Source organism: Ahaetulla prasina, chromosome 6 (assembly GCF_028640845.1).
Source record: "Ahaetulla prasina isolate Xishuangbanna chromosome 6, ASM2864084v1, whole genome shotgun sequence".
Taxonomy (NCBI): Eukaryota; Metazoa; Chordata; class Lepidosauria; order Squamata; family Colubridae; genus Ahaetulla; species Ahaetulla prasina.
In genome coordinates, this window is record NC_080544.1 from 50201219 (window position 1) to 50217487 (window position 16269).

General features: G+C 39.3%; 1 protein-coding gene across 2 annotated transcripts; it reads left to right on the forward strand.

Annotated features, from left to right (window-relative positions):
- The first annotated feature begins 461 nt into the window (after positions 1–461).
- Positions 462–13967, forward strand: SPMIP5 (sperm microtubule inner protein 5). 2 transcript variants are annotated; one of them, XM_058188743.1, is made up of 6 exons: positions 462–541; positions 1911–1979; positions 4706–4927; positions 9892–10078; positions 10966–11054; positions 12841–13967. In XM_058188743.1, exons 2-6 carry the CDS (start codon positions 1922–1924, stop codon positions 12999–13001), a joined length of 717 nt encoding a protein of 238 aa, XP_058044726.1. In that variant the 5' UTR covers positions 462–541; positions 1911–1921; the 3' UTR covers positions 13002–13967. The 2 variants fall into 2 exon arrangements, with proteins under 2 accessions (XP_058044726.1, XP_058044727.1); XM_058188744.1 differs by lacking the exon at positions 462–541 and having other exon boundaries at positions 1646–1979.
- Positions 13968–16269: the final 2302 nt, after the last annotated feature.

Below are 16269 nucleotides of genomic sequence, written 5' to 3' on the forward strand. Positions count from 1 at the left end.
GAATCGTGGCTCTCAAATCCTATCAGCCTGATTGTGTCATGTTGAATAATATACTCTCGTGCGGAACTACTATATTGAAAAAAACCCGAATCCTTCCCATTTCAGCTTTTAATGAAACGTTGTCTTAATCTAGATCTGGGATGCAATTTAGTTTACCGGAATAATATTTGGGTAACTCCAGATTCAAATTGGCAACTTGCGAAAGACAATATTCCTATTTTCCTCCTTGCTTAGGACCAGGATCATTGGAGCACCGAAAAACAAGCGGTCAGTTTGAAAAGTTGACCACCAGTAAAAAGAAGCGCCTTTCTTCCTCTTTCTTCCTGCCCGATCCCTTTACTCACACCCCCTACTCCGGCTATACTGCCTGCTCTCGAGTATTATTAAACTCCGGAAGTCCCCCTCCCGCCGGTTGTAAAGTTCGTGCAGGCTGAGGTCATAATGCCGTGGGATGGTGGCCGGCTATATTGACCTCTTCTGGGAGGGGCGGGAGAGACTCGGCGGAGGAGCGGTGTGGTTGGCAGAGATTCATACTATCGTGGTAAACTCCTCATTCCTCGCGGGTTCCTTGCAAAACTGAAACCGGGGGAGGGGGGCGGAATCCCACTACCGCTTTCTCGCTCACAACACTTAACCGAGGCTTAGCGCTCTCTGGCCGCTTTTTCTTTCTCCGACTCGCAAGTTTGCTTTTGCGGGAATGTGCTTCTTTAGAGAGCGGACCTCTTATTATTTTTAATTTATAATTTTTTTCTCACTATTTCTTCTGATATTCCGCACTAAGAAAGTTGTGGGAAAGCCGTAGGAGCCAACGAAACCTGGGCAATTGAAGGCTTCTATTGGGAGAGATGGGTGGTCTGAAGAGCTTTGTTGGCTTTTTAAAATAGAATAGAATAGAATTTTTATTGGCCAAGTGTGATTGGACACACAAGGAATTTGTCTCAAAATGGTGAGCTCGAGGAGAATTTACCTACTAGAAGCTATGTTACAACCTTTAGTTAACACTTTGGCACATTTAAAGCCAGGAAAGGACTCCCAGAAAAGATGGAACAAACTCTGGAAAGTTGGGTTGTTGTTTTGTGGGCTTGGTTCTGGATAGCTCCTAGGCTTGTCCAAAGATGCTTTTTCAGGAGGCAACTGGACTTTCTTGTTTTTTCTTTTGAAGACATTTCACTTCTCATCCAAAAAGCTTCTTCAGCTCTGACAGGATAGTGGGGAATGAAAGGATTCCCAGTATGGAAAAACTTTTCCAGTACAGCAAAACTTTTTCTTTTTCTTCAAAAGAAAAAACAAGAAAGTCCAGTTGCCTCTTGAAAAAGCACTTTTGGGACAACCATGACCTGAATGACTGAGAATCTCTACAGACTCATAAGCTAACCTTGGCTGCTCCTATAAGCTTAATCCTTAAGGGATCTGTGTTTGCTTGGATGAAGAAAAAATAAATAAATCTAGCTCTCCAGAAATCCCAAGGCTGTTGATTTCACTGGACAGTTGAAAAATAAATGTCCTATAAAAAGGCAAAATCACTTCTGTCGTGCTGCCAAAAAAAGCAACATGGATGTAGTCAACAGGAACTGAGTTTGACTTGAGGGTCCCTGTGTCCTTAAGAAATTGCACAAACACTTCTTTTATAGGAATGATAGTAAGTCCTTGTTACCATGGTTCTTGGGAGGGTTTTCTTATCCCTGACATTTGCTGTCCTTCCTGAACTGTTTTGAATCTGCTTTGGAAGCTTATTTCTCATAATTGGCGCTTATATCTATGTGGATGGTCTTCATGACATTAAGATACAGAAGTGATTGAAGAGTTTGACAAACCGGAAGTCAATATATTTTAAGTAAACTGGCCTTTTAAAGGCTTAGTGGTATTAAAATATGGATGCCACACTGAGCATTTGCTTTCTGTCATCGTAGCTGGAAAAAGCATGACAGCATTTCGGCGGCAAGTAGATGAATATCATCCGTTGATACCAGGATACACAGGTAAAAAATTTACACCTTTGTCCACTTCTCGGCCACTAACTTGACAAGGATTGCAATGTCCAGATAAAGAGGAAGCCAGTGATCAACGTTTTCAGCTCGATTGCTTTGTTACTGTTTAATATATTGGTGTACCAATAACAAATACGATTATAATTTTTATTAGCATTCTAAAGCTAAAAAGAAAGCCTCACATTGTTGAAAGGATGTTATGTTTAACTAGTGGCACTTTATCTATATACTACTGAAATTCTTGTGCTTTGTGAACTTCAACTGAACAAAAGAGTCTTATCAAAAGGCAAAACTTTTTCAACTAAGGTACCAGAAAAATGGCTAACATACAAAATGTATCCAAAATATGGGAGTCATGATTTGAATGGAAATTTGGCAAATGCTTTAAAATATTTGTGAAAGAATTATCATAAAGTATTTTATGACATATTACAAAATGTCATAAAATATTTCCTGTGGTTAACTGCTAATGTTGACTGTGCTATACAGTTCAACATGAGATACTTTCAAGGCAGGTATATCTCTGGATGTCTTCCTGAATTTTTAAGAACTGTTCCGGTACAGCTAGCCCTAGATCACAATTGAGACCAAAATTTCTATTGTTAAGTCAGACATTTGTTAAGTGAATTTTGCCCCATTTTACGGCCTTTCTCACCAGTTGTTAAGTGAGTCACTGTAGTTGATAAGTTAGTAACCCGATTATTAAGTGAATCTGGCTTAATAATGACTTTACTTAATCATGTGACCCAGGGACACAGCAAGAGTCATAAATATGAACCAATTGCCAAACGTCAGAATTTTGATCGCAAGATCATGGGAATGTTAGAAAGGTCATAACTGTGAAAAAGGGTTATAAGTCACTTTTTCCAGTGCCATTGTAACTTTGAACAGTCACTAAATGAACTTTTGTAAATTGAGGACTATCTATACATTAGAAACTCTGCTATTGTTGAAGGCATTGAGGAATCTGGTAAGGAAATCTCTCTGAAACAACCATCCAATGTGTTATGAGTCAGAGGCTGGGCTATGAACATAATCAATCTACAATTTTGAAAACAACAGTGATACAGAGAATAAAACTTTATCTTCAAACATGATGGCTTCTCATGTGCCAAAAGAGATGTCTGTGAGCATCTGCTTCCTTACCATTGTTCTGTTTTTTTAGCAATCAGGCATTATATAAAATGTCGTAATGATCAGTGTAAGGCAAGGGAAAGCCTAATGGGACTGATACTATAATTAGATCCCAATTTCACTATCCGCTGATAGGCAGAGCTGTTAGCTAGCCATGATCCAGTCATAGATGATTGGAATGGATCTGGAGTTACTGTCACTTCTCAAACTGAAAATTCTCACTGCTACTTTGTATGTGTCATGATTTAGCTACAATACTGGAGTCTTTTACGTGCTGTAGCCCAGGGGTCTCCAACCTTGGCAACTTTAAGCCTGGAGGACTTCAACTTCCAGAGTTCTGGGAGTTGAAGTCCACCAGGCTTAAAGTTTTCAAGGTTGGAGACCCCTGCTCTAGCCAATGTGGTAATCTGGCACTCTGATTTGCAACTGAATATGTTCTTTCTAGATTAAAAGTTGGTTCCATCCCCCATCTATACCCAGAGTTATTTAAATGCTCAGGCTGTAGATGAATCAATTTCTGGAAAGAAATAGTAGAAAGATAGCAGTGCATAAATTGATGCTTTCCAGATGAATTAACCCTCTGTATCCCAGGAATCATAATCACCACAACCTGCAATTATTGTAGAGGATTGTTACTATTTCTGGAGCCAATTTAGTTAGGAAACACTATTCTGGAATATACCTTCTGGATACCATCAATATCACATTCTTCTTTGCTTGCTTTCTTTGCTGACAGTTTCATATGAAGTTTCAAGGTTTAACTCCTTTTTCATTTTCATATCTCAAATATAGAGAGACCCATCTTCCTTTCCTTTCTCTAGCTCCATTTTAAGGACTTCCTGTTATCAATCCACCTTGTCCCTAAGTAGAGGTCCTGTAGCATTTGTAGGACAGCTTTGGATACTCAGTGGCATGCACCAGACTAATCTTTCCCTTGTGCTAGGAATAATAATTTATGTTATGGGGATGGGTAGGAGAAATATAATGATCAAATGTTATGAATATAATCACCTGGCAAGAGATGGCAAAATAATATAATTTTGAACGATATAGCCCCAGAGCTAAACATTCTGTTTTATAACCCAACAAATAATCTATCTGGCACACCTGTTGTGAATGCAGGTAATAAAACTTTTTTATGGTGGACAGTATAATTAACTAATAGGGTTAAAATGAGGTAGCTGCTTCCAAAGGTACAAACTCCTTAAATAGGATGGATGGCCATTGGTTGGTTAGGAAAGCAAAAGTACAAGATTTTTGCTTTAAGTGCTGGATTAGATCAGTTTCAAACTCGTGGCATCATGGCGGCGTCCTGTGATGTATAGGGATTTTTTCCCCCTTCATTAAATCAGGCAGGAGCGGGGCCAGCACGTGACATCACCAGCCTGCGGGCACCTGAATTAAATCATTGTTTCCCAGCTTTAATATGCTAGCTGAGGAATTCTGGGAGTTGAAGTTCGCAAGTCTTAAAAGTTGCCAAGTTTGGAAACTCCTGTCCTAGATATATAAATATGAAAAGTATAGGCTATCCTATTTTGAAGGTTTCTGAATGGCGCCTGACTACATTTCTTTGCTTTTTCTAGGATACATCCCTCTCCGATTCTATCGTGTTGGAACTAGCTTTGGAAATGATTCTGTGTGGTGTGTGAAGACCTTTCGTGATATTACAGACAGAAATAATGACCAGGAAGCTGAACTGAGGCATGTAGCAGCCACCACACCGCAGCTGCCACCTATTTCCACTAACGAAGAAATATTAAATATACTTGATGACTATAATTGCAAACATCATCCCAATGTGATGGGTACAGTATGCATCATTTATAATAACTTGAATTTATTTAACTCCCTTTAATTGCCATTGCACTCTTAACATTATTGAGAAATAATTGAATCTTTAGTTGTTTTGATTGTTGAGTATAGCAGAATTCAGATTATTTGGTGGTTGTATAAATGGGCAAAAGGCTGTTGGGAGTCTTTGTTAAAGGACTTCCCTCTGAAGAACTTCTAGCATAGCTTATGTTTAGGTTTTCAAACAGATCTGGCAATATTGCATATTTAAGATGCGATACATTTATGGGATGCAGTGGCTCAGTGGCTAAGACGCTGAGCTTGTCGATCGAAAGGTCGGCAGTTCAGCAGTTCAAATCCCTAGTGCCATGTAATGGGGTGAGCTTCTGCCAACCTAGCAGTTCAAAAGCACGTAAAAAATGCAAGTAGAAAAATAGAGACCACCTTTGGTGGGAAGGTAACAGCGTTCTGTGCGCCTTTGGCGTTTAGTCATGCCAGCCACATGACCACGGAGACATCTTTGGACAGCGCTGGCTCTTCGACTTTGAAACGGAGATGAGCACCGCTCCCTAGATTCAGGAACGACTAGCACATATGTGCGAGGGGAACCTTTACCTTTACAATTCAAGCAAGCCACAGTAAACAGTAAGTAATATATAATAAGTTTGGACCAAAACAATATTTAAATAGGAGTGAAACATGGACTCAATGATATTAAAATTATTGTCACTTGAAGAGTGAGATCAAACAGGAGAAGAAATATTCTCATTTGAAAAATAGGCTAACCCTTAGAAGATGCAACTTGGTGGAAGTGAAAAAGCTAAAAAAATCAAGAAGCAGAATAAACTTCCATAGTATTTGAGTTATTCTGCAAAATACAGATTAGGCATTCTCTGGGCATATTTGATTCAGTTGTATTTTGTGATTTGGACACCTAGAGTCTTCAAGACTTATAAGTCAGTCTAAATTTTGAAAGGCATAACCATGCCAAATGGAATATTTCTTGTACTAGGAATGAATAAAGTAATCTTGACTTTGCAATAAAAGATGAAGAATAGGAAGTCAGATATTTAGATGCATTCCACAGAATGAAGATATATTGGAACAAAAGAATTGTAAGAAAGAATATTTTTAAGTCAGCCTTACGAGTAACCTTTAGATCAGAGGTGTCAAACTCGTGTGGTCACGTTGTTGTCATGTGATGTATTGTGACTTTCTCCCCTTTAGCTAAAGCGGGGGTGGGCGTGACCAGTAAGTGACCGCAGGCCCTGAGTTTGTCATCCCTGCTTTAGACAGATATATGAATTTGTCAAAAAAAATCTTTCAAATGCTGATTAATTACTATGCATTAGAGTGTACAAATCAGGATGTAAATTGTGTTCTTTATAGGTAGTTCATTAATTGATTAGTCTTACAACTTTATCAAATATAAAAAATAAAGTACAGAATCTAATTTCAGGGTATAACCTTTTTAATAGACTTTTAATTGTAAGTGTCTTGGTTTAGGGACGTCGTTCAAAGCCCCAGATAAGTTGGTCTTTACATGACTCTGAATCAGCTCTGGATCTGTTTGTCTTCATGACATGACCTCTTTCACGGACTGAATTCACACTTTTTTGTCCTTTTTGCAATATTGGGTTTGGGATGGCCCGTTTTATTAGCTTTGTTCTTACTTCACTACTTCTGAATTCTTGGACACAAGCAAGCATTTATGTTCAGCCTAATACAGACAATGTTATAAGCAAACCCAGTCTTAGCTTCAGTTTGACAGAATACAAGGTCTTAATTCTTTCTCTGAGTTGTGGCTATGCAGACACAGAGGCTATGCATGAGCTGGATTGGAGTTATTGTAAAAAGAGTCTGGGGGCCAAATGCTTTCATGTTATCCTTCTAGAATTGCCACTAGCAGATGTTTTTACTAGAAGGAGAAGAAATGATGGTTCAGAAGTCACTGCAAGATGACTTCTTCCATCACACTTGATTCTTGTCTCGAAAATAGACGCATGCAATACGTACTGAAACTGCGAATGGGCAGGCACGTGAAAGGAGGAGGTGTCAGGTTATTCATTTCTTTCAATATTTTCATTTGAATTTATTACCCACGCAATACCAATGGATTATTTTTGTTACCCTACAATTTGTAATATGAGAGTGGGAGGCAGAATGTTGTTTGAGTCTTGTTTTGAACTCCTAAGAAAGTAACCACATTTGCTGCCTATTCCCAGCATTTTAAGGCCAGATGAATTTACAATGATTGAAGATTAGCTTTATAATGGTTTGTGAAGGATCAGGAAGGAAAAGCCCTGTGAACTATCTCCTAATGGAAGTACCCTTTGCCTTAAAGGAAGCTGAACATTGCTGTCACTGATGTCATCTACTCTGTATCTCATTGGCATATTCTCAGTATATAATAGCATTGATTGTCTCCCCCAAAATACTCATATTTTCCAAACTCAGTTTTTTTTCTGGTTCCTTTTTAGAAGAGCATGGGGGGTGGGAATCACATTTGGGCTCTTGGCTTTTGGGTGTATTTCCTTCTTTATTCATTCGAACTAGAAATGCATTCTGGAGGCTTAAGTAGGGAAGAGCTTTTTATTACAAGAAATAGTGACAAAAAGAGTGCTCTTTGTTCATTTTATTTTTTCCTAAATATTGAAGCTTAAGGCTGAATGGCAAAGGTCAGTGTTTTATCACAGATGCCAAATTCTGTCGGGCTATTTTTTATTGCTCTACTGAAGGGACCTCATGACTGTAACCCACAACTGAAGCAGACACTGGATGGGCTATGTGTCCTTGATGAATTGTAGTGATGAATAGGATAACAATTTTCTCATTGGGAGAGAGGTATGAGGAGTATTTCTCCCATATCAAGTCCTTTGGTGTTTTCTTTTTCCTCTTTAAATTATGTGCAAGACTGGAAACATAAAAGTATGACAAAGGGCTCTAATAAACTATTAGTTATTTCTATTTCAGACAGGGAACCACATGTATTGGCTTCTCTCTGTGATTCTATGTGAACTTGCTTCATGTCCTCTAAAAAGCTCAACTGGAGAACTAGAAAAGGTACATGAGCCATGGAGGTGCAGTGGTTAGAATGAAGTATAAAAGGCTACTTCTGCTGACTGCTGGCTGACTGCAGTTTGGCAGTTTGATTTTGACCGGCTCAAGGTTGACTCAGCCTTCCATCCTTCCAAGATTGGTAAAATGAGGACCCAGATTTTTGGGGGCAATATGCTGTCTCTGTAAACTGCTTAGAGAAAGCTGTAAATCCCTGTGAAGTGATATATAAGTCTAACTCTAAATGCTATTGCTCCATTGCAAATTTAGAATTAATTTTCCCCAATTGAGGTTCTACTATTTATATTATTTGATTTTTATAAATGGGGCATAATTTTAGGGTGAGTTTCTCTGTTCAGAGTATTTCATTCCTTTCCTATCAGATTTACTACATTTCCTGATATCAGAACATCAGCCAGTGAATAGTCTGTGGTCAGTAGGTATCCTTAGTTTTTAGATTTTTCTAAGAGGTTAAATATTGTCTAGCTGATATTAGCTCCACTAGGTAGGTCAGACCAGAAAGTCAACTACATAGGAAGAATAAAACTACTTTTCTTGAGATTGGCTATAATGGAATCTTCGATGTCTGATAGTACTATACCAGTGATGGGACCGTGCACCCAAACCCCCAAAATGCAATGTGTGCACCCCCCTGCATGTGCCCCCCCATGTGTGTGTCCCCCACATGCATGGCAGAGACCCAATGACCAGCTGGAGTGGGAGGCACGCATGCGTGGTGCAGCTGAACTGAGGTGACGGCTTGCATGGCCCCTCACCTGTGCACACACTCCCACATGCACCATGCCCCCATGCATGCATGCCACCCTACGCATGGGCTCCCCGCATGCGTGGCAGAGACCCAACAACCAGTTGGCTGGTGGGAGGCATGCCGCTTGCGCAGCAGAGCTGAACTGGGGTGAAGGCTCGCATGCCCACAGAGAGGGCACTGCATGCCACCTGTGGTACGCGTGCCATAGGTTCGCCATCATGGTGCTATACCTTCTCTTCTTTCTTATACTCCAGTGAATTCAGGAGGTCTCTGCCTGAGCCAATTCTGAATGTTATCTTAATAATTTCCCATCTCCTTTTCCCTAGGTAACAATTCCTGCATATTTCTGTCAAGATCATCTTCCTAACTCTTTACAGCAGCCTTCCCCATGCTAGCAATTTTCAAATATGTAGACACCTCCATAAATTTCCCCAACCAATATATGTTTCCTTATAGCAAGTTGTATGCCAGCCACTTGTAACAAAGCTAGACAGCTTACACCCATAAAACGTTAATGGCTTTCCAGAATGACAGGAGAAAAGGAATCAACCTGGCCTTATAGAGAATACTATTTAAGAGTACAGGAGATGTAGTACTGTTAAGCTTGTGTGCCTTTAGAATATTGGGGGAAGAAATTCACAGATTTCTTGCCTGGCCTGAGGAACACAGGGAGAGTCAATTCAGGGGAGATGATCCTGCAGGTGACAATGCAAAAACTTATCTTTTGCTGAAAATCCTGGGACTTTGAACTCAGAGAACTGGAGCCCTGGGAAGACTGTTCTAAAGAATTGTTTTAGGTTAGGCAAAGCTTAGAATTCCTTCAAAATGTATTCTTCCCTTTGGTATCTAGGAAGCGATTTTTCATCTGCTGTTTTTCATCTCTGTCTGGAAAAAAATTGGGCCTTGTAAACCACATGGGCAGATGTTGGGGGCAAGGATGAGCCACCCCTGCTCTATGGTAGGCTCTTAGCAAGCTATTTAAGGGAAGATTTACTGAAATGCTAGGGAATAAAACAAAAAAAAATGCAGTTTCTTTCTGTATTTCAACTATGATTAATGTTAGACCTGGTTTTCATCCCCTACCAACACCATTTGGAATCCTTATCAGCCTCCCTCAGCTTTTCAATAATACTTCTTTTGATCATTTTGCAGGGCCTGTGGAGACCAAAAGAAGCCTCCTTGAACCACCAATACCAGGCTGGGGTGGCTTTGTGCCTAGATCCAGGGTCACAGAATTTGGTCACGGAGTACGCTATCATGTGATGGCAGAAAATTGCTACCGAGATTTTAAAAACTCGTTGGGTAGAGGCAAAGAAGATCCTGCTGGGAAAGATCCCAGGTATGTTCACTTTGAGATGTTTCAGTGGTGTCCATTGCTGCTCTACCTTGACAGAATTTTGACAGAACAGTATTTGTTAATGGATCAAGTTTGGAAATATAATGTTAATAAATATATAAATTGCATGTAATGAGGCTTTAAAGCCACAAATGAATTTAAAATGGACCATGGATTGGTCTTTTGTAATGGTCTATTATTATCATAATAATGGTATAGTGGTTAGGGCACCAGGCTAGAAATGGGGCTACTTTGAGCCCCATTTCTTCATTTGGCATGAACCCAGATGGACAATTCTGGGCCAGTCATTCTCTCTTGGTAAGCAATGGTAATCACTTCCAAAAATGTTGCCAGGAAAACTTTCAAGAACCTGTCCAGGTGGTCACCAGAAGTCTGACTCAAAGGCAAAAACAAACAAATAAATAAATGGAATAAATATAAAGTATCCTGCCTCTCAGCCCTAGCTGTAATAATAAGAAAGCCAAATATTTCTGGCAACCAAGCCTAGCCAAACAAGGGTTTATTATTATTTATTATTAAGATAAGAAATTCAGTAGGAGTAAAGCTATTTTGTCTCAGCGTGGGTGATTATTTCTGCCAGATAACTGTAAAAAAATCAAGGATTAAAGGATGATAGTCTTCCATGAATTTGGATTTTTGTTTTTAAACAATAGAGTGGTTGGTATGAGAAGAAAACTATTAGGAAAAAAATAGGAGAAGACCCAACAGGGTGGAGAGAGGAGGGGAAGGAAGAGGGAGTGGGGAGAGGGAGAAATCTCTCTCTCTCTCTCTCATATCTATCTATCTATCTATCTATCTATCTATCTATCTATCTATCTATCTATCTATCTCTGTAAAACTGTATTGATATGTATTCTATTCTACTTTAGGAAAGAAGTGCCTGTAACCAAAGAGTCACGACAACAGAGATTCTATAGGCCTGAAGGAATGATGCCCAAGTACACTGGCCATATCCCACGTAAGGGTTCAGATTTTATTCTTTGAAACCATGAAATTTACTAATTCCTTGAAGTAACTGCAGCCTTTTCTAAGACTACATGGATGCCTCTCCTGCAGCTGCAGGAGAATATTAGGGAAAGATCCCTTGGTTGAAGAAGTTACAGGCATGAGCCTCCTTCCCTGTGCCAAAGCACTATAATGCTATAATTTTAGCCAGCAAAGGCAGAGTTGTGGGTGAAGGATGTTATGTTTCAAGAAGTATAAATCATAGCTGGAAAGTGGAGGTGAATAACTGACAGCATGCAGCAGAAAACATCAGTCTACAATAGGGATGGGCAGCTGTGGCCCCTCATGATTTGTGAACTTCAACACCCAGAATTCCCAGATCCCAGAGCTGAAAGTCCACAGTCATAAAGGGGCCATAGTTGCCCACCCCAGTCTATCATCCGTACCACAAAGTTGCTAAAGGAGTTGATTTAAATTTGTAACCTGAATGTTTAACATTCAAGTGTGCTCAACTTAAAGCAGAACAATAAGTGACAATATTCTAACTCCTCAAGACGACTATAAAATGGCAGATGAAATATTTCTGCCAGTGGCTAAATAAGTGGCTGAATATATTGAATATAATCCAGGCTAGCTAGCTTGAATGATGAAATTAGAACTGTTTCTGCAAGAAATAAATTTGTTTTTATAGTTTCAGATTTCATAAGTAACAAAATTGATTATGAAATCCGTCTGGCAGCATAGACACCCGTACAGAGTTTAGTATGTTGCAGCTGATACCAGAGAAAAGCAATTGATGATTTAATTTGTGCAGCGAGATGCCAAATTGGTTGCCCATGTTTGTGTCAGAAGCACCTAAGGCGCTTCTGGGTTGAAAGGATTAGTCAGTGACATCACCATTGGCCGTGGGATGCCTGATTGGGGCTCCTTTCATGCCCCTATTAATTGTCTAGTACAGTGGGGCATGTGGGGGCCAGATCTAAGCACCCCGCAGGCCTTGAGTTTGACACCCCTAGTCTATTGTTTCCTTCACTGCAAAGCCCTGGGCTCCTAAGTACTGATAAGCTGATGGTAAATCAGCACTCTTGTTGACTGTCAAAGAGCCAGTTTCTCAGGCTTCAATAATTTCCTCGGTTATTGTTGTACCTGCACGGCCAACAATTCAGTGGTGGGATTCAGCCAGTTCGCACCACTTCGGGAGAACCGGTTGTTAACTTTCTGAGCAGTTTGGTGAACTGGTTGTTGGAAGAAATCATTAGGGTAAAGAACCGGGTGTTAAATTATTTGAATCCCACCACTGCAACAATTTATTTCAATATTTCAGCAAGTCTGGTTTTCAAACTATTGTGGAATTGTGGTAAGAAGGTTTGCATCTACTTGAATGTCTTTCATTCTTTTAGTGTGAAGATGCAGTCTGTTTAGAAAAACTAAAATCTAAGCCTGTACAGTACTTTAAGTCTTTTGGCCCCAAAATATGTATTTGAAACAGAATCCAATCTTTTACGAAGGAGTTCCTACAGAGCAGTGCTTTTTAATCTCAGACTTTTAAGGTGTAGGAACTTCACTAACACAACAGTATTCACCATCAATGATGCTGAAGTTTACGCATCTTAAAGGCCCTGAGGTTGAGAAACATGGCTATAGAACATGATGACATGTAATAACTGCCTTCTTTTTTTTTAAACAGTTAATGTGTTAATCCAGCCATTTTGCCAGCCAAGAGAGTCCACCCTACAGAAGAAGAAAATTAAAGACCATATGTTGCAAAATATATTAAACAAAATATGTGTGTTTTGCAGATGAACGCTCTGGCCTTGGAAGAACATTTGGAAATATATGCAGAAGTTGCTCTGTATGCAATCACACTGACGTGAACTATGGTGCTTATCTTAGTAAGAAACGCAAAATGGAAAAAGGTCAAGAGCACATCAAAGAACACAAGGAAACCTTAATTGCATAATATATGAACTGTATCATTAGACGATTAAAATGAACATTGATGTCTGGAATGGGGCTACTTAAAAACTTTCTCTCTGACCAATCATGTGTAAGTGTACAAGTATTTAAATGTATGTAGTATTTCTTATCTGTTTGTAAAAGAGCTATTGTGCTAGGAGAGGACCATAACATGACATATGCTGTAGACTGAGAAATCACTTACATCAGTTGAAGGAAATGAATGATTTCAGGGGCATCTTCGGTGAAGAAGAGGCTTTGAGGATATATGGAGAAAAAGCAGTTATCTTTGGGTTTAAGGAAGCATAAAAACTATAAGGTGTCAACACGTAAGGAATTCAAGAGATTTCAAACATTGAAATGACGTTCTGCAAAGATGAGATAGCCACCACTTCCAAATAGATTAGTTGAAGTTTTGAAATAAAGAGTAAAATGTTGAGAATTGTTTTAAAAATAATTGACAAGAGTATTGTCCCTGTTTTTCTGGTGGCAGCCATGGTCACTGGAAACCATGAGGAAAGAAAGTTACTTTCACATACAATGAAATTTCAATCTGTTTTAAAAGAGAACAATTGTGAGTTTAAAGCAGAAGATGAGAGGTGTTTGTTCGTTCATTGTTTAACAGACATTTCAGTGGGACTAATTTTGCTCTTAAAAGTTCTCCATAATTGTATTTATATTTATTTATTTATGCTTAACAAAAAAGACACAGTGAAGTTACCTACACAGCCTATTGTTCCAGAGTTACTGCATTTTGAGAAAAAAAATCTATATTTAAAGAAATAGTTTATTATCCTGGTGTTGAATTTTGTCATAGACAAAGCACTTATTGGGTGTTTTGCTATTAAGGTATAAATATTGAGCAGGGACTATTTTTAATATAACTACTTTAATATTCGAGCAGTTTATATAATATTTTTTCCATTTGAAAGTACTTTTCTGTGTTGATAGAGATCAAATAATTATGTCATGCTGTTTGTTTAAAGTGCAATATATGAAATATTTATGTACATATTAAAATTATCTAGTTAACTACTGTTCTGTAGTTGACCCTACAATTTCTGCCGGCATTCCTTCTACATAATGGTCAGTGGATTTAGACTTGGACACTCCTTTGATTTTTAACACTGCGATGTTCACCAACCATACTTAGACATAACATGGAAAATACGTGCAAAGCACATGCTGATGCATTCCAGATAGGTATATAGACCAGACGGAAAGCTTATTTGTGCACACACACAAAATCTAGGTCTCTGCTTTCCCCAGCTTCACTTAAAAGGGATGATATAGTAAAACTGCTTGTTAGGTAAACATCAGTCAGTCCGTGCCAATCACCAATTAACCAGCTTCTCCAATCCAAGCACCCTCAGTATGTGGTGCCAAATTCCCAGAATTCTTTGCAGTAGCCTCCCCCTTCTAGTAAAATCTACTAAAGTCCACACACTTTTTTGGGTGTATATGGGGTGATAAAAGCAACATACTCCAATCTTGTGCCCTCAGGGTGACCGAAGTCATTTGAAATGCCACTGATCCCCAAGCAGAGTGTTTTGATTTGGAAAGGTGAGGGAATTGTATTTGATTTGCTTGGAGAGCACCAGGGGTGAGGAAAAACTGTTAAAAGTTTTGTGAAGAGATGTTAGCATAATAATAAATAAGTGCCTAACTTAATTACACTCGGGAAGGTTCCCCCCCCCTTTGCATTTGATTGCATGGTACCTTGTTGAGTATTTCAGTTTCTGAATATTTCAGTTAAACTGTTAACCTTTACACTTAAATTTTCCTCCTCAGCCTATAATTTGTATGGTCTGCCTTCAGAAAAGGGAGGTAGATTAGATGGCATCTGCTATACTGCAAACTATAATTATTAACAGTGTTTTGCATTACAAATGCACCTTTCAAATCCCTTCTCAGAAGACGGGTAGAGCTCCTTTGAAGCTTTGAAGCACAGGTAAGACCCACTACTTCAGTCTGTCTTCCTCAGAAAGAGGTGTTTGTCTGTGAGAGAAGTCCTGCTGAGTGGTTCAAATGGGTTGAAATTCTAGATTACACGTGAGAAGTTTGGAGTTGCATTCTGCAAATTAAAAAAAAAAACCTCCCAAAGAAATTGCTGCCAAGCTGAGAAGGCTACAGGTAAGTCTCGACTTATGACCAGAAATGGGTCCAAAATTTCTGTTTGTTAAAGTAAATTGTGCCCCATTTTATGACCTTTCTTGTCGTCAGTAGTTAAATGAATCACTGCAATTGATAAGTTAGTAACCTGGTTGATAAGTGAATCTGGCTTCGCTATGGACTTTGCTTGTCAGAAGGTCACAAAAGGGGATCTCGTGACCTTGGGACGCAGAAACGGTCATAAATATGAACCAATTGCCAAGCATTGGAATTTTGATCACATGATCATGGGGACGTTAGAAAGGTCATAACTGAAAAACGGTCATAAGTCACATTTTTAAAGTGCCATAACTTTGATTAGTTACTAAAAAAACTGTTGTAAGTTGAGGGCTACCTGTAATTTTAGCCTGTAATTTTCATTTACTCATTGACCATCATTTTCTACATAAAAGAAATGGTCCAATCAGGATCTCCCATCTGGAAATGGATAATATAGTGTAGGAATTTAGCACCCACCCCCCTCCTAGAAGAATGAAATATTTTAGAAAATATTTAAAAAGGCAAAATATATTTCCCTGGATGATAAATGGAGAAACATGTTTTAAAGACAAAGCAACTTCCTGACTCCCCCCCACCTTTGTCAATGGGCCATTAAAGCCTCAACCAAGCTCACTCAATCCCCCCATCATTTGCAACACAATAGAACAGAAACTCACCACATGGCAAGGCTCAGGCAAGCTTGAGGAACAACCTACAATGTTAGCTAAGACCCCTAGACCACCTGGGAGTTTGACAACCAATCAGGATACTCTTCCTGTGCCCCAGAAAGTTCAAAGCTCAGAAAAAGCATAAAGCCAGGGAGCACACAGGATCTCGGCCCTTTTCTGTTCAGGAACTCAAGCCATGTGATCCTGACCACCATTAAACCATCTTTCCAAGCAGTCTCCATGTTTCCAGTGTCTTTGTCCTCACTTGGAACTGAACCCAGATGGATATTTCTTCCAACAATTGACACCCACAGATGGGACTCCAAGCTAACTTAACCAATGGACCTGGCCCAGGTAAGCCTCCCTTGCTAGCAGCAGACCCATTGAGTCTGTGGGTAAGTTTTCCTGGACCTTGGTCATTTGGAACTAGGTTTTAAAGGGGTTTTGAGTGTT